This window comes from Macrobrachium rosenbergii, chromosome 3 (genome assembly GCF_040412425.1).
Source record: "Macrobrachium rosenbergii isolate ZJJX-2024 chromosome 3, ASM4041242v1, whole genome shotgun sequence".
Classification (NCBI taxonomy): Eukaryota; Metazoa; Arthropoda; class Malacostraca; order Decapoda; family Palaemonidae; genus Macrobrachium; species Macrobrachium rosenbergii.
This window is the reverse complement of record NC_089743.1, coordinates 25,147,898-25,174,724: the sequence shown is the minus strand read 5'-3', so window position 1 is coordinate 25,174,724 and position 26,827 is coordinate 25,147,898. Positions and strand designations below refer to the sequence as shown.

The window sequence follows — 26,827 nt, the reverse complement described above, 5'->3', positions numbered from 1 at the left end:
TGTCCAGAACCAGTCTTATATGAATCTTCTTGGGAGGAAGAAGCTTCTTTAAGGTAAGGAAGACCGCCATGGCCTCCAGAACGTTTATATGGAACTGGCGGAACATGGGGGACCAAGTCCCCTGCACTTCTTGGTGTTGAGAATATCCTCCCCACCCGCTTAGGGAGGCGTCTGTGTGGATAACCAACGCCGGAGGAGGAAATTGAAGGGGAACTGACTTGGACTGCTCTTGACAGTTGACCAAGGCCGGAGTCTCTTCTTCAAGATGGGAGGAATCAGAGACACCTTGTCTCTGAGCCTGATATTTGCTCGACTCCGCCACACTCTGTTTATATCTTTCAGTTTTGTCTTCAGCAACAGATCTGTCACTGAAGCGAACTGAAGGGAGCCCAAGACTCTTTCTTGGGCCCGTTGAGAGGCTCGTTTGGACTTGAGAAACTGCCTGGTTGCTCAGGCTATCTCTTTCCTCTTGGGAGGAGGAAGAGAGAGCTTGTGAGAATTCAGATCCCACTGGATTCCTAGCCATTGAAAACAACTGCTCGGAACCAGGCGGGACTTCTCCCTGTTTACACGGAAGCCCAGAGATTCCAGGTATTCCTCGACGCTGGATGCCCAGATGATCCAGTCGTCTAGATACGCAGCCAGCGTTATCCCTTGAGACCGGAGTTGTTGTACGACCGTGTCTGTCAACTTGGTGAAAATCCTTGGGGCTACGTTGAGGCCGAAAGGCATCACCTTGAAAGAATATGCCTGCCTTCTGAGCCTGAACCCCAGAAAGGGGGAGAACCTTCTCGCAACCGGGACGTGATAATAGGCGCCGGAAAGATCTAAAGACGTGGTTACGGCTCCACGGGGCAGTAGGGTCCGAACTTGGGAGATTGTAAGCATCCGAAACTTGTTGCAATTCAGATGGGAATTCAGATGGGACAAGTCCAGAATTACTCTCCGCTTGTCGGAACCTTTCTTGGGAACACTGAAGAGCCTGCCTTGGAACTTCAGTGTCCTCACTTTCCTTATGGCCTGTTTCTGTAAAAGATCTTCCACAAAGTCCTCAAGATCCTTGGTCGGTGTCTGATAAAACCTGACTGGTGGAGGGGGACCGTCGATCCAACTCCAACCTAGGCCCTTGGAAACTATACTCTGAGCCCAGGGACAGAAGGTCCACCGGGCCCGAAAATGGTACAGCCTCCCGCCCACTGGATGTATGTCATTGGTCCTGTGTTTGTTTCCTTCCTCTGGAGCCTCGAGTTCCTCTGTTCCTGGGAGAGGAGTGGGAAGCTCCTCTTCCCCTAACATAGCCTCGGGGGCCTGTTGCCTCTGGTTGACTGCCCAGAGCGAAATTTCCCCTGGCTTTCATATGAAGCATTGAAAGCCGGGGAGGAGACGAAGGAGGGGGCAGCAAGAGACTGATGTGACGGGTGCACCAGGACATACTGAGGCGGAGGTTGGGAGGAAGAGGTTGATGGCTGATCCCGTAAGGGAACCTGGACAAAGGATTGAGCCAGGAGGCGTTTGAAATGCTTAAATTTCTTGCCGGACTTTGGGGAAGGCCCGGCAAGATCTGACTGCTTCCGTTTATAGGGCAGACCCCAACGAGAACGGAAACTCTGATTGACCCTAGCCGCCTCAGATAAGACTGCGTCAACTTCTTCTTGGGGGAAAAGATTAGCTCCCCAGATAGAACTCTTCAGAAGCTTATTTGGTTCATGCCGAACTGTGGCTGCCGAAAAGATATGCTTCCGGCAGGCCAGTCGGGCAGTCATAAAGTCAAACAGGTCTTGTTGAAAACTCGCCAAGAGAGATTTCGTCAAGACCTGGAACAAAGAATCTTCAATATAAACCAAAGAAGTTGCTTCTGCCAAAGTCAGGGAGTTCAAAGACCTGGCGAGCCTATCCTTACTTTCAGCTTCCGCTTTCAGGAGTGACTCCGGGATCTAGGGAGCTGCTCACTGAACAGGTCAGAAGCGCAGTCTGGGTCAAGACGAGACCCAGTAAACGTATTAGGGGCTCCCTTCCAGAACTCGGTGCCCCGGGAAAGACGAGATGTTGGGTCCGTCTCCCGGAGATGAGGAGGGTTTACCTTCTAAGCAAGCCTGACTAGTCAGAGAGGCCACTTTGAAGTACAAGGAGGAAGGAGAATATCACCTAAAGTGAACATAGTGAACACTCCCTTGGCTGGTGTGAGCCTAGTGTTCTCCGCTTGCCACTCCGTAAGTGTCCTCATCAAAGACGACTGGGCTTGGTCCCTAGGATAGATAACGGTCTCCTTAGGGACTTTATCAGACCTGTTCCAAACCTCCTCCCTCAGCCTGGCAAAACCTGTGAAGGGAGATGTCAGGTCCGGAGGATAGAATTCTAGTTCCTCCAGTCTCCTTGTGCCCAAACCCCCTATGGTGAGAGTACCTTCGTGCTCAGGAGCATAAAGGGCCAGAAGCCAAGGATTCCCCAGATCGAAGGGAGGGAGAGTGGAGGGGTCAGGAACAGAATGGGACTTAGAACGAGGTCCGCTATCGGCAAGTCCTTGGATCAATTCCTGCTGTGACTCTACCTTTTCCGAAAGAGATTGAAATGAATTGGAAAGACCAGAAAGCTTGCTGTCGACTCTCGCGTCGATTCTCTCAAGGAGAAGTTCGATGAAAGAGTCCGCATCGAAGGCAGGAGGAGGGGGAACCACTTGCCGTGACTGAGACTCTGCTTGTATCCCGGAGGGGGAGGCTGTACTCGTTGACGGAACGGGGCTTGCCGCCCGTGCCGCCGCCGAAGGAACCTCAGATCGACCTGCTCGAGTTGGTAAGGTCTTCTTCCTCACAGACTTTACCTTAGGGACAATAGATCCAGAACCGTCTGTAAGGTATGAGGATTTAGAGAAACCTTTAAAGGAGGAAACGGTGGAAGAAGGAGAGCTAAACAGGGAAGAACCTGCCTCACTTACCCCCTTACCTGCTTGATGCTCCGGGACAATGTTCGGAGATTCAAGGCCGAGGTCAAGAAACACCTCCGCTCAAGGCCGAATCGTCTGGAGAGGGCTGGGTCAACTCCCGAATCCCGGCAATCAATGGAGCAGCAACATCGTCGGTGACCGATGCTGTGATCCAGGCGCCGGGAAAAAGGACATTGCAAATGTCCTTCGAGAGTATGTACGGATTGCCAGCTCCTATGTTGCGTCCGAAGCCGCTGACCCAGACTTTAAGGGCCTGGAGCGAAGCATCGCGAGACTTGCGGTCAGCCTGCCGGGAGAATAACATTATTGCGGTTTACCGAAGGGGGGGAAAATCGGTAATTCATATAAAATACAGTTTGGCTAAAAAGGAAAGATGCATGACAACCTACCGAATCATCGATAGCTTGCTCGTAAAGAGCGTAGCAAACATCACATCTGTCAGGGTGCCAAACTATGAGATCCCCTACGTGGACCGCACACCCGGAGTGGGATCTACAAACTTCGTGGCCGCTGGCCTGATGCAGGGCTGCGGAGCACCCCTGTTCTTGGCAGCGCACCACCTGTAAAAGTATGAGATTATGAGTACACCGTGTAAGGTGCCGGAGTAGTGTATCGGAGCAACACATTAGTATAGTAAAACCGTGAAACCTACCGGAATGATCCAGAAGGCAACCGGACTAAAATAAAATCTCATACATAAATTACAAAATAATAAAACATAATAAACATACCGGAACTAGCCGGAGTAACATGCCTTAAAAGTATGTGACGGATACAAAACATAATGGGAAGGTTAAAACTGTCCGGAGTAGGCGCATTCCCGGCAACCGAGAATGAAATTCTGAGACTAGCGATAACGGTAGACCGGTAAACACTAGAACCGCCGGAGCGGGAAGCAAGGAATGCGCCTCGAATAACAGTATAGCGGACAGTAGTTAGCTAAAAGAAGGAAATGTCAAAGGCCCGGACACGAAGACAGTCAGGTGGAAAACACTAACTGGCCACGAGAGTATATCTAAACCGGAGTGCCGTCTAATAAGAAGACACGCCGGAGAAAAGAGGCCTGACGTAAGGAAGGGAGGGATGAACAGACCAGGAAGAAGAACCGTAAAGAAGCGACCAGAGAGTGGGAACGCACAATCCTGGGCGCTCCGGGCCCCCACGTCCACTCGCTGACTGAGATAGCCACCCAGCAAGCGCGAGAGAAGCAGGAGAGGGGGAGGAACAACCTCCATGGTCAGAAGGGGGGGGAGGGCAAAGAAGGCCAAAGATGGTGGACGGGAGAGGGGGAAGCACCCCCGGCCACCAGCAGCCCCTGGAGGGGTATAGCCTGGTAAAGTCAGAGACCGTACCATGGGCAGGCCAAACAATGCAGAGGAAGGGGACATAGGCTATAGGCTAAAAGGATAGAAATGCTCCCAAGCCTTGATAAGTTAACAAAATTGAAAACGAATCAAGGGGAGAGAGAGCACTCAGGAGGGAGGAGGGGTAAGGGTGTGTCGACATAACCAGGAGCTGGAAACTAACCTTAAGAAATGACAAAACTAAGGTAGGCTACGTGACATCCCTCGCTATCCCAGCTTAACCAAGAGGCTTATTAGCCTAAGCGAAAAGCCGAAACAGGGAGAGGGAAGCTACGCGTCAAATGCATCCGAACACAAGGGCAAAGATTAAACAAATAATCTTAACAGTACCAATGAAAATAAAATTCCCAGAAGCTAAGAGAAGTGAAGGGCAAAAATAAGGCATGTTATGGAATTGATAAGAGGCGAATAGGCCCGAGGGGGTAGCTCGAAGCCTAAACGACAGCCCTCACTCCCGAAGCAAAAGGACACATAAAAAGTTAATCAATCAAAATCACTAATTAGGCGTCACGAATAGGAAATACATCCTAAACGTGAAGAGGAACAGTGAAAAAGATCGAAAAACAAGGCGACCCAAGACCGCGAACCTCGCATGGAGGTCACGTGAGGCCGCGAGAGGTGATCGAGACGGGCGTTATAAATCCCCTTAATTACTAGACTAAAGGGAAATATGGAGCCTCAATCGCCTCAAATAAAACTTAACACTGGTACTCAACTTTGATGAAGAAAGACCTTGCGAGGATGCCATAATGATGAAAATAAGCACAAAATAAAGAGCACAACGAAAACACGTGTGACCACAGGTGCTTGCTGAAATGGAATGCGGCTAGCAGTGATTTGTGTACTGTCCGCGAGTGGTGCATGGGTTTGTAACGGCACCTCTCAGTGGGACTTTTGACTTTGGGATCTCTATAGGATAAGGTTCCATGTTTTTATAGTTCACCCTTTTCCATACACGACTCCATCTAATGGAGCTCGCTCTGGGGGTAGTAACTCCAGCATTTCATTTAGCTTTCTCTGGTATCTAGCAACGGAATTACCTAGAAATAAGTGCTGAATGGACTTTTTCACCGGGTGACACGGTCCCCTCTCCAGAAATAGATTTTTCCTTTGTCAAAATCCCTTTAGTAGGGAGGACTGTTTTAGAAATTTTAAATAATGATGTTGAGGTAGATAACTTTACAGGTTATCTGAGAAAATCTGATCGTTTTAATGAGATATAAGTTAGTATATTTATTAAAGATTTGTCATATTTATTTTATATAGTGTATATTTTATTTTAAATATAAAAGTTTTATATATATTTATTTTTTATAGGTTTTATCTAATATCATTCTTCATTTTTTACGTTCATATTTTAACACTGAATGTTACTAGCGCAGTATGTTATCATTCATCTTTTCATTATCAATCACGTCATTAATTTATTTATATATTTCATCTTCATCACTGCGCTGGATAATCCTGATAGGTTCTGGCGCTGGGTCTTCAAGACCTAACTTTCATAATCAATCAATCATATGTGCAGTACAGCAGAGGTGTGGGGTCCCACACACTGCTTCTAACAGACCAGCTAGGTAACACCCCAGGTACGTACAGTATTTATGTAGGAACAAATAGAAAATTTCAAAAGTAATTTGTATTTTTCCTAGCATACAAACCTGAAGTTCTTTACATTAATGGCCCACCTCCACCATCCCTTTCTCTGGTACCTGGGCTGGAAGGCAAAGTGGAGTGCAGACTTACAGGTTGGCAGGTCTTCTCCCTACCTGCTGTTAGTTGACTACCTTATCAGTAAGTTTGAATGGCCGTTACAACTCGCATTTTTTTTATAAAAAACAAAGTTTTATATATAATTACCAAATAATTACATAGTTATAGTTTCTACTTTACACAGCAGCTCAAAATTCAAAATTTGCAGTAGCACTCTTTTGTTTTGGGTGTAAGTATACTGCCCCGCTCACTTTCGGGGAAGAATAGGTACAATGTAGCTAAAGAGCTCAATTCATTTATGCTTTATGTCCATGAGAGGGAGGGGAGGGCTCTGATCATGTAATTATATGGTAAGTATATATAAAACTTTACTTTATCAGAAAAATGTAATTTTTATATAAGTAACTTACCAAATAATTACATAGCTGAATCCCACATTGATTGGAGGTGGGATGAATGGACATATACTACCCCAAAAAATTCTGACATGGAGAAGAATTTGGAATAGAAAGCTATCTAGCATTTTGAAATGCTTGTTGTAACCTTACCTGGTGAGGGAGCAATGGCAGACGGGTACTGCCTATGGTCGAAGCTCCTCTCGACCAGTAGGGGTGTGGCAGTAGAGCCAAGGGTCACCTCTATTTGAGTGGGTGCTTTGCAACGTAGGAGGTTATCGCAGGTTGCCAAAGTTGACAATCCAAAAAGGACATATAAATATGTGTATATGCCCTTGCCCTGGGTGCAGTACAACAGAAAACAAGGACCAGATAAATAACCTACACCATCACAAAATTTAATCAAAACCATAAAAACACGGATTGGTGACACTCACGACTCAGTGCTCACCAGACTTTCCAAGAAGTGCAGCTATCCTTATTCAAGGAGAGAGGATAGAGGAAAAAAAGGCGTTCCTCCTATCCTTCATCTCCCAGTACCATGCCAGCTGCGAAGAACAGACCTAAAGTAATGCATTTTTCGTATACCGTTCAATATCCCATAGGTAGAACACGGCAAATACTGACATGCACCTCCAATATGTTGCTTGCAAGATTGGAGAGAGAGACAGATTATGTCTGAATGCCAAGGACGTAGCCACCACTCTTATTTCATGAGCTTTTACTTCACATAAGGGTAGTAAATCATCCTGAACTCCCAAACGTGCTTCTGAAATCACAGATCTTAAAAAGAATGTTAATCCATTCTTGGGCAAAGGACTGCTGGGATCTTTCACGGAACACCAAATGTACAACAAATTAAGTTTTCACTTCATAAATTGTATAATAATGGAAAAAATATTGAAATATTTTGGATTCTTGCCCATGTAGGGATTAAAGGAAATGAAGAGGCTGATACAGCAGCTAAAGAAGCGGTCCACTTGACAAGAGCAAATGTAAACATCCCTATTAGTGTCTGTACAAGATATATAAAAACAATCATTGTAAGTAAATGGCAAAATATAGGGAATGAAGAACCTGAAAATAATAAATTAAAACAGATAAAATCCAGTGTCGGAAAGTGGAGTTCATCATCTCAGAGAAAGAGAAACAAAGGTAATTCTGATGTGTCTTCGAATAGGCCATACTTGTTTGACACATGGACACTAATGAACAGTCCATGTGAATGCCCAGATTGCAAAGTGTTGATAACAGTCAAACATGTATTGTGTGAATGCCAAAATATAACCTGCAGCGATTATCAGATTTTGGAAACAGATCAAGGAGGGCAATTTTGTCAGAATCTCCTAAATTTTCAGTACATAATACCAATTTTAATGTTCATGAGGAGCTGTGATTTAATTGATAAAATATAACAAGTAAATGTAATTAGGCATCTAATGAATTTTTAAAAAATAATTTTAAAATTTTACTTATTTTAAATTTTGAGTATATATGGAAACATGAGTATAAATGTATTTGTTGAAAGTAATGGCAGTTCGCTTTTCTGGCTCAGCTAGGTTGTTGAGTAGAATTCCAATATTCATATTTGTCTAAATTGGGATATTTGTCAAAGATTATATTTGCTTGTATATTATGTAATCTACATGTTTTAACCACCTCCGTGGTCGTCGTCAGGATGTTGGTGAAAACAAACTAAATGTGCAACGAGTTAGATAGACTTTTATATGAGTGGTGGGCGGGGTCAAATTCGGCGCTGAATTATCATTGGAGGCCTGTGGGCATTCCTTCTTGATCTAAGCTGCATTTTGTGTGTTGATGGTCTGTTCTGCATGCAAGTGCTGCATTGCTGGGAAGGAGCAGGGGAATTTTGATAGGCACTTCCGTTGAATGATGAATCCTGTTCAATGGTCATGTTGTGTGGGCTGCTTGTTGTGGGTCTCCTGATAGCTGTAGGAAGAAGAAAGGTCTCTTGAGTGATGTTCAGTGATGGTCTTTCTTTTCATATATGCAAGGCTTCCAAGAGGCACAGTCGGCGATGGTCTGGTGCTTGATCTATAATGTTGATGTTCGGGATAATGTCTTGTCATTTAATTCTCTGGTTGAGGGCAGTTTCTGCATGATTGAAGATTGCTCCCTCTTGTGCATGGCAGGACACTCTCTTCGAAAAACACATCATTGTCATTCCGATGTAACTGCCGAGGCATCCTCGGACAGGGCATAGGTATCGGTAAAGTACGTTGGTTGTCTTGAGAGGGTCCTGCTGAGGTGCGGCTGGATTGTTCTTCATTATCAAACTGCCTGTAATAAATTACTAAGTTGGCCTTCTTCTCGGGGTTGGTGGTGTTGACGTTCTCTTCTATGATTTTTCAGAGGGCACGCTTGTCATCTTTGTACTTCTTATGGAAGAATCCTCTATAGAAGAGATCTACAGTATATGCTCAGGGACGTCAGGGCATGGCTCCTGCTGGTGCCAGTTCTCAAAATTCCTGCGAATAGATTCTCCTATTTCTTTATTAGGGTGTCCATTATCAACAAGGACCTGGGCAACACGCTCCAATTCATCGTGGGTGTCGTTCCAGGAGGAGCAGTGGAAGAGGGCCCTCCTGACGTAGGCACTGATGGTAGAGCGCTTATACCTCTCGGGGCACTCACTCTCTCCATTGAGACACACTCCCAGGTTCATTGGTTTAGTGTAGACCTTGGTGGAGAAATGGGCCTCTTTTTCTTCAACCAGGATGTCGAGGAAAGGGAGGCAGCAGTCTTTGCTGTGTTCAGTCGTAAAGGTGAGGCTGCTGTGCTGATGGAAGGCGCACCTCAGGTCTTCTATTTCTTCCCGCGAATCAGCAACGACAAAGGTATTGTCAATGTACCTCACATACATTCTGGGTTGGCTGCTATTTTCGAAGACCCTTGTTCGACGGTTCCCACGTAGAAGTTAGCAAAGAGAACACCTAGAGGGGATCTCATTGCAACACCGTCAATCTGTGTGAACATATGTCCACTGTGGTTGGAAAAGGGGGCTTTCTTCGTGCAGATTTCCAGCAGGGAACGGAGGGCGTGTTCAGGAATGTTCAGGGTAGGCATGGTGGGGTCCCTATACACTCGGTCTAGGATCACCCGGATGGTTTCATCAACAGGGACGTTTGTGAAGAGTGACCCCACGTCCATGGAAGCGATGAATCCTCCAGAGGGGGTGGTCCTAAGGGCTTCAAGGAACTCTGCCGATGATTTCAGGCTGAATCTGTCTGAAACGTACGGGGTCAGGATGGCTTTAAGCTTCTTGGCCAGCTGGTACGTAGGGGCAAGCATCTGACTGATGATGGGGCGTAGGGGGTTACCCAAGGTTGTAGTCATCAGTGATCGGAGGCAGGTGGCAGGCATTAGAGGCGGTGTTGACTGTCTCAATGATCCTGTTAGCCTCCTTTTTTATTTCGTCGACGGGGTACCTAGTAATCCATCCTCAGGAACTTTGTAGAGTCAGCCAAGATGTCGTCCAACTTCTGACGGTACGGTACTTGTCGGTGCTGATGAGGACAAAAGCCGCGGTCTTGTCGGCTCTCTGGATGGTGATCACCTCTCTCTCCCTCAGCTGTTTAGCTGCATCCCTCTGGCGTTGATCAATGGTACTAATCTTGTAGTCTCCTCGGTCAGTGAGGGCCTCTGCCAGCAGCAGGGGTTGAAGGGCGTCGGTCATGTGGATATCCCCAAGGTCCTCATGTCTATGTATGGAATCTAGAAGGTGTTCTGTTTCCAGGCATTTGTCCAGGGGCCTCGGTCGTGAGATGTAATGGCAGTTGAGATCCATCCTCAATAATTCATCTTCCTCAGGGGTTGGGGTGTACTCAGTCAGGTTAATGTAGTTTTCTTTTTCTTGTGGAAGGTGTAGTTTGCCCCCGTTAAGGGCAATCAGTTTCTTAGTGATGCCCTTAAGTTTCTTTTCGGCATCTTCCTCCTCCAAGTGGCGAAGACAGTCTGTGATGCTTCTATGTTGCTCCTGCCCTTGGAAGGGGACGTCAGATGCTCTTTCATCTTCTCTATTCCCATTGGCACCAGGGGGGGAACTGCTTCAGGGCTGCCACAACGGTAGAGATTCTCCCACTCAGCAAACAAGTTCTTTTCTACGACGAGTGCGGTCCTCTCTCTCTCTCCTTTGACATCAGTTGCCGCTGCAGCAGGGTTCTGAAGCTCCTCATGCTTGGATCTAGCTGGGCAGTGGGGTCTTGCAGCTGGATTTTTGTATATGCAGGGAGTATACCTTCTTTGATGCATGTTTTGTTGAAAGTAATGGCAGTTTTCAACAAATTGATCTTATACAGCGTTTTTTCAATTCTGATAATTTGTTTTTGTGGCTCAGCTAGGTTGTTGAGTAGAATTCCAATATTCATATTTGTCTAAATTGGGATATTTGTCAAACTAAATGTGTAGCGAGTTAGATCGGCTTTTATATGAGTGGTGGGCGGGGTCAAATTCGGCGCTGAATTATCATTGGAGGCCTGTGGGCATTCCTTCTCGCTCTAAGCTGCATTTCGTGTGTTGATGGTCTGTTCTGCATGTGAGCGCCACATCGCTGGGAAGGAGCAGGGGAATTTTGATAGGCACTTCCGTTGAGTGATGAATCCTGTTCAATGGTCACGTTGTGGGTGTCCTGGTAGCTGTAGGAAGAAGAAAGGTCTCTTGCGTGATGTTCAGTGATGGTCTTTCTTTTCCTATATGCAAGGCTTCCAAGAGGTGCAGTCAGCGATGGTCTGATGCTTGATCTATAAGGTCGATGTTCAGGGTAATGTCTTGCTGTTTAATTCTCTGGTTGTGGGCAGTTTTTGCATGATTGAAGATTGCTCCCTCTTGTGCATGGCAGGAAACTCTCTTCGAAAAACACATCGTTGTCATTCCGATGTAACTGCCGAGGCATCCTCGGACAGGGCATAAGTATCGGTAAACTACGTTGGTTTTCTTGAGAGGGTCCTGCTGAGGCACGGCTGGATTGTTCTTCATGATCAAACTGCTTGTTTTTCGGTTTTTGTAATAAATTACTAAGTTGACCTGCTTCTCGGGGTTAGTGGTGTTGACATTCTCTTCTATGATTTTTTGGAGGGCACGCTTGTCATCTTTGTACTTCTTATGGAAGAATCCTCTATAGAGGAGATCTATATGCTCATGAACATCAGGGCGCGGCTCCTGCTGGTAACAGTTCTCGACACTCCTGTGGATAGATTCTCCTATTTCTTTATTAGGGTGTCCGTTATCAAAGAGGACCTAGGCAACACGCTCCAATTCATCGTGGGTGTCGTTCCAGGAGCAGTGCGAGAGGGCCCTCCTGACGTAGGCGCTGATGGTAGAGCACTTATACCTCTCGGGGCACTCACTCTCTCCATTGAGACACATTCCCAGGTTCATTGGTTTAGTGTAGACCTTGGTGGAGAAATGGGCCTCTTTTTTCTTCAACCAGGACATTAAGGAAAGGGAGGCGGCAGTCTTTGCTGTGTTTGATTGTAAAGGTGAGGCTGCTGTGCCGATGGAAGGTGCACCTCAGGTCTTCTATTTCTTCCCGCGAATCAGCAACGACGAAGGTATCGTCGATGTACCTCACGTACATTCTGGGTTGGCTGCTATTTTCGAAGACCCTTTGTTCGACAGTTCCCATGTAGAAGTTAGCAAAGAGAACACCTAGAGGGGATCCCATTGCAACACCGTCAATCTGTGTGAACATATGTCCATGGTGGTTGGAAAAAGGGCTTTCTTCGTGCAGATTTCCAGCAGGGAACGGAGGGCGTGTTCGGGGATGTTCAGGGTAGGCATGGTGGGGTCCCTATACACTCGGTCTAGGATCATCCGGATGGTCTCATCAACAGGGACATTTGTGAAGAGGGACTCCACGTCCATGGAAGCGATGAATCCTCCAGAGGGAGTGGTCCTAAGGGTTTCAATGAACTCTGCCGACGATTTCAGGCTGAATCTGTCCAAAATGTACGGGGTCAGGATGGCGTTTAGCCTCTTGGCCAGCTGGTGCGTAGGGGTAGGAATCTGATTGATGATGGGACATAGGGGGTTACCTCGCTTGTGTGTTTTTACATTCCTATAAATGTACCCAAGGTCTTAGTCACCAGTGATCGGAGGCAGGTGGCAGGCATTAGAGGCGGTGTTGACTGTCTCAATGATCCTGTTAGCCTCCCTTTTGATTTCGTTGACGGGGTTCCTAGTAATCCTCAAGAACTTTGTAGAGTCAGCCAAGATGTCGTCCAACTTCTGATGGTACTCGTCAGTGCTGATGAGAATAAAAGCCGTGGTCTTGTTGGCTCTCCGGACGGTGATCTCCTCTCTCTCCCCCTCAGCTGTTTAGCTGCATCCCTCAGGCGTCGATCAATGATACTATTCTTGTAGTCTCCTCAGTCGGTGAGGGCCTCCTCCAGCAGCAGGGGTTGAGGGGCATCGGTTGTGTGGATATCCCCAAGGTCCTTATGTCTATGTATGGAATCTAGAAGGTGTTCTATTTCCAGGCGTTTGTCCAGGGGCCTCGGTCGTGAGATGTAATGGCAGTTGAGACCCATTACTTTTAACAAAACATGCATCAAAGAAAGTCTACTCCCTGCATATATAAATGTATTTATTGTGTGAGTGTGTTCCAGTATGAGAGCGTATGTCTTTGTGTAGTTTTTAATTTCATTTTCATTCTTTCATCACCATACTGAATGAACTGTTTGGTCCCAGTGTTAGGCTTCTAGCCTAGACCTGTCATTTCATCCAAATCCTTCGGGCCAGCCCTATGAGAGCTGATAGTCAGCTCAGTGGTCTAGCTAAACTGTTTTAATAATAATAATAATTAGGAATTGTGATAGATTTGGAGAAGTCGAATCTTTCACCAAGTCTAAGGATCCTTTACCTGGGCATGCTCATAGACACAACAGTAGCGAAGGTGTTTCCATCAGATCAATGGGTAGACAAGTTCAGAAGCATAGCCAGTCCTTCCTGTCCAAACAGAAGCATCCAGCTCATCAATGGCAGGTCATCCTAGGTTACTTGTCGCCCTTGGAGAAGCTGGTTCCTCACATTCGTCTTCACTTTCACTCTCTTCAAGATGACAAGAACCTGACCATAGGAGTGCCCCTTCACTCTCCCCCTCTGGAAATTCTACTGTTCTCAGACACTTCATATGAAGGTTGGGGGCCGCATTTAGGAGATATAACATCAGGACTGTGGGATCACCTAGAAAAACAGCTTCATATCAACATCCTTGAGCTGAAGGTAGCCTTTCTAACACTTCAGGAATTTCAAGAAAGGGTGACAGGGCACTCCGTGGTCCTTATGCACAACAACACTACGTAGCTTATGTCAACAAATGGGGGGGGGGCTAGTGTCCCCGTCAGTTTCACGACTTGACTGTACAATTACATCGGTGGGCAGTCTCCCATTCAGTGGATCTGTCAGCCAGATACATTCCAGGCAAGAGGAACATTGTGGCAGATAAGCTGAGCCGTCGGGGTCAGGTCCAAGGGACGGAATGGTCACTTCATCAAGAGGTAGCAGAAAGGCTATTCCATCTGTGGGGAAGCCCTATAGTAGACCTTTTTGCAACAAGGTTCAACAGAAAACTAGAGAATTTTTGTTCAGTCACTCCAGATCCTTGGGTTGTGGCAGAGGATGCCCTACAACATCCTGGGACAACCTGGAAGCATACGCTTAATCCGTCAAGTGATCAACAGAGCGATGATCTCCCAGAACCTGAGGATGACCCTATTGGCTCCCTTTTGGCCAGGTGCAGAATGGTTTCACGATCTTCTAACCTTGTTGACCGACGCTCTGAGGGAGATCCCCCATGGCACAACCTTCTTTGCAAACCACACATCAAGAGGTTTCACTGATCGGTAGGGTCCCTATCTCTTCATGGCTGGAGACTATCCAGTATCTCTTGCGAGCGAAAGGCTTTTCTCGCAGAGCAGTGACAGAGATGTCAGGTTATCTCAGATCATCATCTACAGCCGTGTATCAAGGAAAATGGCCTGTCTACTGTGATTGGTGTTGTCAGCCGGGTTTCTCTCATGTCAGAACTTCTGTTCAACAAGTAGTGGACTTCCTCTGTAGGGAGAAAGTAATTTCAATTTCAGCCAGCAAGGGTTATAGAGCTGCTCTAGGATTGGTTCTACATTTGAAGGATGTGGACCTTTCTTCATCATGGAAGTTTCTAGGCTTCTCAAGAGTTTTGAGCTGTCCTGCTCCCCGAGAGATCTCAAACCACCTAATTGGGACCTGACCAAGGTGCTTAGCAGTCTTACTTGCCCTCCGTATGAACCCTTACAGGGCTCAACAGAAAGGAATTTAACCCTCAAAATGGTTTTCTTACTGGTTTGACTTCAACAAAGAGAGTCCATGAATTACGTTAGTTAGTTAGTTATAAATGATTTGTTTAACCAGACCTCTGAACTCTTTTAGGGTTCTTCTCGGGCTGGGAAAAGAATGGGGGAAAGAGTACATAAAAAAATTAAGTAGTTAACTAAATAAATAAATAATAAAAAAAAGGGGGAGGGGAATTAGAAAAAAAAACAAGAAAAAAAAAAAAAAGGGGGAAGATTATATTTTACTTATCAATTTAATTTTGTTTAGGAAGAGAATGATATTATTAATTGAAAAGTTATTACCTTCTGCTAGAATATCCTTTATTGATTTATTTTGTAAATAAGTCTTTCTGGATTCTCTTTTAATGTTAAAGATACAGGCAGTCTCCGGGTTACAACAGGTCCGGTTTACGACGTTCCGAGGTTACGACGCTTTTTAAATATATTCATCAGGAATTATTTCCCGGTTTACAACGCATGTTCAGGGGTTACGACGCTGATCTGACGGAAGAAATATGACTCCAAAACATCAGAATAATAAAAATTTTGAGTTTCTTTTATGAAAAATTCAATAAAAATGCAGTTTACATCAGTTTCAATGCACCCAAAGCATTAAAAGTAAGGTTTTCTTTGGATTTTTTATGATTTTTGACAATTTTTCGGCTTAGGAAGATTTTTGGCTTACGACGTGGTGTAGGAATGGAACCCCCGTCGTAAACCAGGGACTGCCTGTACAAGGGGTAGGGGTTCTGTAGCCTTCAAATTTGTCCTGGAATTTGTAGCCAAGACTCAAAATCCCTCTGTTCATGATGACAGATTCGAGTCTTTCTTGATCCCCTCTCTTGGGGATCTTGTTGGTGACGACCCAGACGAATGACTGTTATATCCCATCAGGGCACTGCGTAGCTATCTAAAGAGGACTCGTCATCTCAGACCTTTGCCAAAGGCTTTTTGTTAGCACAGGCTGGAACAAGAAAGAAGTATCCAAGAATACTATCTCTTTTTGGTTACGTGAAGTGATTAGACAAGATAACAGTTCTGCTTCATATTCAGATGCTGATACAGGCAGTCCTCGGTTATTGGCGGGGGTTCCGTTCTGGGGGTGTGATGATAACCGAAAATCAGCGATTTTCGGTTACCGACGCCTCTGTTAGGTATGTATCGGCACCAATACCCAATTATCGGTGCCGGTAAGCGGAAATCGGTGATTTTCGGTGCCGAAAATTGCTGATTTTTGTCGCTAGACAAGTGCCGTAAAACCAGATCGCCATTAACTGAGCCTGCTGTTAACCGGGGACTGCCTGTACAGTTTATGCAAGAGCACATGATGTTAGGAGTCTAGGCCCTACCATCGCTTTCAAGACGAACTTGTCAGTTCACAGGATTTTGAAGGCAGGTACCTGACTTCGCCAAACCACCTTCACATCCTTCTATCTGTGGGACATTGCCAATAGGTCCTTGGACACTCTTTCCTTGGGTCTGGTGGTGGCTGCTCAAGTAGTTGTGTAGCTCATCCAGTGCCCATGGCAGGACAGATTGTGTCTTACCTAAGATGTTAGATATGAAAGTAAGAGTGAATGAGGAGACTGGTGTTCTTCCTCTCTCTTTCTTTTTCTCCTCTATCAGCAGGCAGTAGAGATAACAATTCCATCATATGCTGGAACTGGATAGATACAGGTGAGTGAGCTTCCATTCTGTATAGTGTTAGATGTTTGTTCCTACACAGTACAGTACACATTCTTTATAGAAGCAGGTCCCTTTCCTTCTCTTACAAGGGGAGAGAGGAACTGGCAACAAACAAGATTGGTGGTTAATATAAGTTTTGTCGTCTCTGACAGTTCCTGAAGACACAATGTAAGTATGTATTTACATAGCCTATTAGCCCAGATGTCTGGCTGTTCAGTAGACTTGTGCTCAACAAATCAAGAGGCGTACGACTCCTTCCTGTGTCTTACCTTTGGCCAGGAAGTGAGCCCAGGTGGGCCGAACCTCCAGTCGGTTCTAAGGCTTTCTTATCCTTCCTCCAAGAGTAAGTCTTCCCTTATGTTAACTTAATGTATATATGGCCCACCTTAACCCACCCCCCATTCTTTCCTGCTAGAAGGAAACTGGTATGATGATGCGTAGTGGGGGTAAGGCAGGTCATGCTGCTTCCTTCTACTCCCCTATTGGCTGACTCCCATTGTCACCAATTCCTTGTGTTATGTTATTTTAAACCAGACTCTAGCATACGCTAGAGAATTTATCCCTTACTTTAAGACTGTAGGTTTGTCGATTTAAAATTTGTCATATCTATACTAGTAATTGTTTTCCAATTTTAATTTCACTTGTACAAAATTATTCCCACCAAACATATTCCTCATTACAATGTTCTGAAAGCTGACTGAAATATACCAGTTGCACACATGACAAATCCATCCTTTTGAATGTCTAATAGATCACAATGACACTAATAATTTTATAACTTATAGAAAATGTATTAGAAACAGCTGCTCAGTTCTAAACCACACCCTAACATCAGAATTAACCTTAGTGGACAGATCCCCTCATGAGAGGATCTAAAACAGGTTTTGGGTGGTGGACAAATCCCCTCTGAGGAGTATTAATACTACGCACCATACGATGTGGCTGTATCGAGCGGGAAATTGTGTCCATCACTTCAATGGCCCATAAATGAATGGTGGCAACTTTAGAATTCAGCTCAGCTCAATCAGTGGACCTCTCAGGGAGATTAGTATTGTTCTTAACTAGATGGGGGAATGTCTTGCTCCTTTCTCTCTCCCATGATGTCTTTTTATTTATTTGCTCATAAATATACCCAAGGATTGCTGTTAGTTTTAGTTTTTATCTTTTATGATATGATGTTAGTTATATCTGTAATTTTCCAAAGAAATATTAGTAAAAACATGTATACTTCCAAAAAAGTTACTGCATCTCCCGATCTCAGTAAATTTACATAAATATTTTACAACAAATATACTCAGAATTTGTTACTGATTTTAGTTCTTATCTGTTATGATATTGTGTGAGCTGTAATTATAATTTTACAAGTAAAATAAGAAAAAACATGTATAACTTGGTAAAATTTGGTAAAATTTACGAGTTTTTTTGTAAAAGAGGCCCCACACAAGGTTGTGAATAGTCACTTTCAACTTCCTGTGGAAGGTAGGGAAAATTTTTTAGAATTTTTTTCTCACACCAAGTGCATTTGCATATCTTCCGCTTTCCACTGATGTGTTTTTTCTTAAACTGGCCAGTCTTATAGTTTGCCCAGTCTGGGGGGTTGCATGATATATGATTACCCCTTCTTAAATCAAACAAAACCATTCAGTCGGAAGAAGATTAGAAACTAAAGCTTACAATAAAATGATAAATCATAACCTTTACAAGCAGCAAACTTGTTAAAAGTGTTTAAAATATTAACAGAAACTGATACACTAAAACCAGTATACAACACTATATCTGTGAGGTTTAGTAAAGAATCTATACAAGTAAGAATATCATGGACATGACATATGACAATCACCTCCAACAATACTCCTATACAAAAAGTATGGCAAGAACTCATGAAAATGAATGGAACTTTTTTAAACCACCAAGGCATTCTATATTAAAAATATGGAAAAGATTCTTGACCACCCACCAAAACAGCAACAAAAAAGCTTATACAGTATGAACATTTTTGTAAAATACAAAGAAGGTTCAATCAGACCCACTAAATTTTGAAGTAAAAGCTGATATATATTACAATAGAAATTTTTTTATATGTAGAAGAATTAGATTATGTCCTTGCAAATTGTACAAATGTATTCCTGGGAGAGAGAACAGTTGTTTTGGCACAATCAGGCATCGAGCACCATTTGATAAATAACATATTTTATAGTTTTATAATAATTTGTGGCTCAAAAAATTGGTTACTGAAGAATGACGTAATGCTGTAATTATTCTTATCTCCATTATAACAGGAAAAGAACCAGGTCAGGCAATTCCCGGTAAATGCGGGGTTTCTGTTCCCGGCCAAGCGCCAATAACCGAAAATCGTTGTTAACCGTAACATCACAATAATTATGGTAATAAATGGTGTTTACAATGCCATAAGTGCCAATAAACTGCTTACTGGTGCCGAAAATTGCTTACCGATGCTTATAAACCACCTACCTATGCTGATAAACCACCTACTGACCCCGATAAACTGCTTACCGACACTGAAAATCTGATTAACGACATCATTAGCCAAGCATTGTAAAACCAAAACTCGGTTAACTCATGCTGCTGATAAACAAAGACTGCCTTAATGTAAACCATTACAGCTTAATTACCCTAACAAGTTGCTTATGCAAAGTGTTAGAGAAAATGGTAAATGCATGACTAGTATGGCACATAAATAAAAATAAAATATTGACACCTAACAGTTTGGATAACAGAACAATGAATCCACTTCAGATTCACGATCCTATCTAGATCACATCTGATGAGGATTTAATGTGAACAAATAACACTAGCTATTCTTTAGTTCCTTTTAATATACAGAAAGCCTATCATACCATATAGAGATATTTAATATTAAAATTATACAAAAATAAAAAACCTGGTCACTTTTCAATGTTCATTGAAAACTTTCTAACGGACTGTAACTAACTTTCAAGTATGAATTGATGATATTTATTCAAAAACTCCACTTGAAAATGGAGTTCCACAGGGAGGTGTTCTTATTAGTACCCCATTCACACTAGTAATAAATGACATCACTAGTCAACTACCAGGTGGAATATAAAAATATTAACATGGATTATTTTGCTATAAAGCTACTGATTTATGGCAATAAACAGGGAATTAACTACTGAAGTTGGAAAAGGACGATCATTTTCATCAGTGTAAAACAGATTTACAGCGTTCATATAATGCAATATGTTTTATGCATCCCTGTTAGGTTACATTTACAGTAGCCAAAAAGGAACTCCAAAATGTCAATTAATAGATGAGAGAAGCAGTAGTAGAACTAAAGGAAAGAAATTTCTGTTAACAGGCATAATGAAAATTTATCATTATTTCACAATTTATTACATATTTCTTTAGGACAAGAAAGCTGTTCCTCTATGATAAAAAGTATCTTCAATAATGATAATTCCAAGATAAGATTATTTATTCCTAGAGAGAGAAAGAGAGAAATCAACCATTTTACTGGTAGGGAAAAAACAATTATAATTACAAGACAGAGTATGGATTCTGGAGAAAGAAAAATTCAGTTCTTTAAATTTTGAGGAACCTAAATAAACTTATAACTATGTAATGTATACATAAGTGATTTGCTAAGTAAATTTACGGAATTATCTGTACAGAAAACTTCCAGGAAAACCATAGGCATTACTACAATAACTCATGTACATGAGACCACCATTGTATTTAGGAATTAAACAAGGTCATTGACCTTTATGACAAGTATTAAGTAACACTTCTCCTTTTCAATCCAAAGGAACCTATTCTGAAAGAACTATGGGAGTAGCGTAACTGGTAAAAAAATTATATGGCTTGTGGCAATACGTACTATAATTCAGCTTTCAACTGCTTTCAATATGGTCTCTGAAGAAACTGCTAGGCAGGTGGTAAAGTAATTGTAAATCTATTCTATTATAAAAAAAAATTCAAGTATTGTATATTTCTGGCTAAGCCAACTTTGTAACAAAAGCTTAAAAGCTGATAATGTTCATTATGTACTGCACAGCATTTGTGTTGACAAAAGAATATGCAAGGCATAACAACTATGCCTGAATTAAATTTTAATTGAAAAAACTGACCAGAACTTGACAAATCACTGAAAGAAAACAATTACAAGCAGCTCAGTGAAAAGTAAAATCAACAGTCTTAACAATGATTTACATTAGTGAAATTGCAGGTATCTGATATTACACAACACAGGCATTCAGCATGATGTAAAGTTGAAAATGTTCCGTTGCTAAATAGCAGATATTTATAGAAAAAAAAATAGGCTATACAGTATACACTGATTACTCCATATACAATGATTCATTTCCTTTGGATCAAGGATTCAATGTAACTCTCACCGGGATTGTTCACCTAAGCCAAGCCTTGCTAAGCCTGAGCATCCTTACAATACTTATACAAGCCTTTTTAATCTACAACCACAACCAAAGGTGAATTATTTTCAAGTTGTATAAAGGAACAAGTTCTTGCAGAGAAATATGAATAGTGATCAAAATACTTGAGTCATGCTTGGTACTCTAAATACAGTACATCTATTAAAAACGCTACTATTCTACACTTAAATTTTTCTCCAGTTTCAATCAAAGCTTTTACTTGACTCTTGTCCCCAGTTTTCATTAATTCCTAAACTTGGGTTATGGCATGGAATCTTGTCAAAACACAGTAACAGTAACACTTCAAATTTAGCACAGATAATATGACCCAAATTAACTATTGCAGTTATTAGTAAACAAATGTCTTTTTCCCAAAAATAATCATTAACATTTAAATAAAGTATTGCTGACTTTTAGCATACTTATATATAATCTAACAGTTATTTAATATGTCAACAAGAGATCAACAACAAGTCCATAATCAATTTCTCATTTTCACTTCAATACCATCTAATACAGTATTCAAACTATAAACAAAATACAATAATTTATAGAATACTGATAATTCATTTGGTGTAACAAAATTTTATAAATACAAAACCTTTACTAGAAAAATATTATCAACCAAACATTATTTATGTATACTGTATCTTCCATTGTGTAGCAAATGAGACATGTCCATAATAAAAAATTATACATTTTAATTACACACATTTACACCATTATATTCTATGTGGAATAGAACAAAATAAAACTCAGTACAACTCTGTACAACTCCACTTCAAGAGCGACAAGCTAACAACACACTATAAAATACCTTACGTATCCAATACATGAACCAACTAATTTTCAAGCCTAAGAATGAAAGAAATATACAGGGCTGAATAAATAAAACAAATGGGACAAGAGACCTTTGCATGATGCAGAACCCTGCATTGACAAATAAATGCCAAATTCTAACATCACTGGCATGAGATAATTTCAATTACAAAGTAAGTGTTGATGGTTTCATAACTTAATTATGAAAAATCAGCATTGAAAATTACAGGAAAATACGAAAGCATGATTCATGACCTAAAGTATCCCCAACTTCTAACACCAATATTAGACCACACTTTCCCCATGCATGCTTTTACAGTTAAAATTTATACATACAGTACAATTTGAAAACATACCATCCAAAAACTTAAATAAATTTACAAGACTTTTATTAACACCAGTTTAAAATTATCTGATCAAATATCTTTGTAAAATTATATTACTGGAAAAAAAAAAATTATTTATTTGATATCCTGTATGCTGATCATCATCTTACTATTGCCTGAAATAAATTCAACAGGTTAAGCTAATGATGGCAAAATATCCTTAAGAAATGTTAAAGGCCACAGGGCAAGCCTCAAGGAATTTGTTCAATTTAGGGAAGAATCCTCAGGAGGTGGTTGAGGTTATTCAAGGCCACTTGAATTGCCGCTGTGAGAAAAATGGGCAGGTTGTCTCAGGGAAGAAAAAATACCTGTTACTGTACTTTAAACTGTAGAGCACACTGGTTGTCTATAGATTTTGTAAATCTTAAAGCACTGTGCAGTATTACAGTGTTTGCTACAAAAATACAGTATAAAAATAGGTATTAAAAAACTGTAACTGTACTGCTGACTTAGAAAAGCATAGCAAAGTTATTCAAATATCTTGTAAGACCAAAGATGGCAGTTTGTCAAGATCTTTTACATCTATGATTTCAAAAACAAAATTATAGTCTATGTTAAAAAGTGTGCTGAACACACTGCACTATATTTCTGGTTCTAAATTTTGCATCTAACAAACCCTTAAGACAAGCAATATATAATAGATATTATGTGGTACTGTGTTACCTCACCATAAACAAAATAAGCATTTAGTCACCATATTAGCAAGAGAAAGGTCATTGGAAAACCATCATGAATCACTGGAACCTTCCATAAGAACACAGCTATGCTACAGTTTATGGACAACAGTTGCATAATTCATTCAAAACAGCCAACACTACAACGTGATGACTTGATTAAATGACAAATCACATTCCTGTTAATTTTCTGCATAGATGGATTTCAACCAGATGATCTATTTGACTTATCAGTGACTATAGCATCAAAACTTATTTGGCACACCTCAAGGCTGGTTCACAGTACGTAGTACATTAGCAGGAACTAAGACATTTCATTTTATGCCATTTTGTATACCATACTGAATAGCATTAAAATATTCTACCATTCAAAATGACTGAAATGGATCCACTAAAAGAGTTGCTTGAAGCATTTTTCATTTGTCACATCAATCTTCAGTAACTGATAAAAAATTTAAAGCCTCCAATGTACAACAGTAATGTATACATTAGCCCAGCATGACAGCCAAATTGTCTGAAATTCCAAGAAATGAGCAATCATATGTAACCATATGGATTGTACCACAGCCTGTAATTTCTTATCACAACATGAACACACAGTCTGTTTGTTTATCTAATGTAGATGAAGATACTCAAGAGCCATGGCGCTCAACTAATCTAGGAATTTTAGACTTTTGAGAATTAGGTAAGGTCATTTCGTCATCTGATAAGTCAGAGGTGGATGATGATGACAAAGATGAAGAATTTGACAATGAAGTACTGGACACATCTTGAATGTTTACAACTGTTACCTGAGGTATTTCTTTGCAACTGTCGGTAGGATCCTTACTGCTTTCAGGCACTTTAGTTTCATTTTCTCCTGGACCCAAGGTTAGTGGAACATCCACTGAGCTTGAGGAAACATTTTGCTCACCTTGGGAGGATGGAGATGCTGCTAGTGCTTCCTTTTCAGCCTCTTTTATAGCTACTTTTTCAGACTCTCGGACTTTTTTATCCTCTGCATTTGCATTGCTTCCATCTAACTGGAAAGATGTAACTGGCTGATCCTGAACTGTTGGAACCTTTACTGATTCTTGATCAGATTCTGATTCTTCCTCTGTTTCAGTTCCAGAACTTTCCTCATCTTTGTTTGTTGTTCCCAGAACTGGTAACTGCCCCACATTGGTTGCCTCACCAGCTCGTCCCTTATTGGTTGCTTTGTTATCTAGCTTTTTATCAAGCTCTGATGTATAGTCTTCAGTCTCAGTATCAGAATCTTCAAAATCACTGTCTTCTTTATCTGGATTGGGAGATCTTTTCTCTGCAGTTACTAGATCCTGTTCATCTAAAACTTTAGTTGGATTGACCTGAGCAACTCTTTCATCTTGTCTCTCTAGTCCAAGATTCAAATCATCTGAAAGAACTGAAAACTTGGTAACCTGGGGCTCTAAGGTACTACTTAGCTCATCAGCAAGAATTGCCTTTGTTGATGGAACAAGAGGCCCACACGCAAATGTGTACTGAGTAACTTCAGGCTCACTAGTTTCTGTATCACTGTTGCTTTCCAATTCTGTGTCTATACTGCCTTCTTCTTTTATTATTTCTAATGCATTGTCTTCATCCACTGAATCACTATAATAGGTTTCTGCTTCAAGAGGTGCATCAAGTGTTACTTCAGAAGTAACTGGCAGTTCTAAAGGTTCATCAATTTTGGGTTCCATTTTATCCTCTGATTGTAATGATACAGGAACGTGCTCTGCAGCAGAAACTGGAGCTACTGGAGTAACAGTTATTTCTGGCATTTCCTTGTTATCTTCCTTCGACACCTCAGGCATAACTTGAGATTTAGAACTAGTTAAGCTATCGGTGGCTAGTTTGGCTTCAGCAGCCTTTTTCCCTAGATTTTCACATCCTTCTGCAGCCTTTTCCTCTAGATTTTCACATTCTTCTGCAGCCTTTTCCTCTAGAATTCCACATTCTTCTGCAGCCTTTTCCTCTAGATTTTCACATTCTTCTGCAGCCTTTTCCTCTAGATTTTCACATGCTTCTGCAGCCTTTTCCTCTAGATTCTCACATTCTTCTGCAGCCTTTTCCTCTAGATTCTCACATTCTTCTGCAGCCTTTTCCTCTAGATTTTCACCTACATATGCAGCCATTTCTTCTAGACTTTTATCTTCACCTTTTAAATTTGGAAAAGAGGGCTGATCCTTGGAAGAAATGTCACTGTTTACTTCAGATTCTTTATCATCTTCATAGGGTACACTAGTTTTCAAGTAAACAACATCAGGATAGTCATTTGAGTCTGGTTCCTCAGATGAAATTTCTGGATTAAGTAAAACTGGTTCCTTGATAACAATTTCTGGTACAGCTTTGGTTATCTCTGGTTCTGTGATAGTAATTTCTTGAGTAACTGCACTTATTTCTGTTTCTTCAACAGAATTTTCTGAAGAACTATCGCTTTCAGATTCAACTACACTTTTTGGTTCTTTCTCCATGGACTTTTCATCTTGAAGCTGAACAACTGTATCAGGCACAGACTCTTGTGATGCTCCCTCTGGTTCCTCTATTAAATGGTCATCAACTTTTCTCAAGTCAGATTCTATTAACACTTGTTCCACTGCTGCTGCAGGAGGATTTGATATATCACTGGCTGGTGGCTTGTTCCCTGGTTCTGGGGAGTCACAAACTTTACTGACAGGCTGTGAAACATCAGACAAGTTCTCTATCTCCTCTTTCATTAGCACTGGTGAAGTTACTTGTACAGTTTCTTTATCAACTTCAGCAGGAGGCACAATTTCTGGTTCTTTTGTGAGAGGTAATGAATTTTCAAGTTCTGGAACTACTTCACTAATAATATTTTCATCAATGGTTTCTTTAACTTCAGGTTTATCACATACTATCTCCTCAGGAGTCAAGTTTGTTAAACTTTCATTCCTTATTGAATTGGAAACTGGCTCACAGTCTGCTGGCGGTGCAGATGCAAGTACTTTCTGCGCAGCATTTTCACTAGAAGGTACAGCTGGGGGTTCAGAACCTGTCTCTCTTTCTAAACTATCATCATGAGGAGTACATTTCTGCAATAGCAACCCATCTTCCTCATCGCTGTCTGTCACAGGTTTCTTGCTTACAACAGAAGGTACTGGGACAAAAATTGGCACTGGAGAATGTATGGGACGGTGAACTTCTGGTTCAGCTTTTTCCTGCTTAGCAAATTCCACTTTCTTTGGTGTTTGATGATGAATTGGAGATCCATCTTCTGCTACTTCCTTCACAGGAACTACAAATCCAGCAGGAGCCATGTTAAGAACTGGGGCAGTTTCATCTTCAACTATCAGCTTGACAGGTTCTGGTTTTTCCTCAATGGGAACCAGTACAGCATCCTTTTCTTTTGTTGGTCCATTGGGTATTCCTTCTACTGAACCATTAGATTCAACTTTACTTTTACCATCAGGAATAAGTTTACTCTTAGCATCTGATTCATCATCAACTGGAGCTGAGGCTTCCACAGGAACGTCTTCATGATTTCCATTGACATCAGGGTCTAATGCTATGAGGGGACCATCTTCACAATCGGTGTGCTGCCGTGGACGGACGGGGCGAGCACGTAAGCATATATATGCGTAATACAATCCAACTCCTAATCCAATTAAAGCAAGCAGCAACACTATTAGCCCTGCTGCTGTTATGCCACCACCACCTGTAAAGCATGAAGATATAAGTAACTTGATATATTAAATTAATTTACTGTTATTGGTCAGTTATCAGTTCACTTTGTCTTCTATAAACATAAGCAAGAATGGCAACATATTTATGCACACATTGTATCAAGGCCCAATAATATGGGCATACATAATCCACCCAGAATGCTGACACATGAACCAAACCATAACTATTGCATTATTATGAATATGAACAAAATGACCTACATCAATCAAAAGAGTAAGTATTAAAACTATGACATGCTTCTGATTCAGATGAAAAACTAGTCCAAAAAATATGAATGTACAGAATGTATTTATACACAATCAGTGTTTTCATGCTAACCTAAATTTAAACTATGACATGCTTCTGATTCAAATGAAAAACTAGTCCAAAAAATATGAATGTACAGAATGTATTTATAAACAATCA

At 41.7% G+C, this 26,827-nt stretch overlaps 1 protein-coding gene across 6 annotated transcripts in view; it reads right to left on the bottom strand.

Moving 5' to 3' along the window:
* Nucleotides 1-19,787: 19,787 nt before the first annotated feature.
* The window catches only part of LOC136853418 (enolase-phosphatase E1-like), a 150,977-nt gene continuing 143,937 nt past the window's right edge, over nucleotides 19,788-26,827 (bottom strand). For all 6 annotated transcript variants that reach the window (XM_067128934.1, XM_067128967.1, XM_067128955.1 and 3 more), the window contains one exon: nucleotides 19,788-26,393. In XM_067128934.1, the coding sequence (XP_066985035.1) occupies nucleotides 23,350-26,393 (3,044 nt within the window). In that variant the 3' untranslated portion in view covers nucleotides 19,788-23,349. The remainder of the gene's footprint in view (nucleotides 26,394-26,827) is intronic.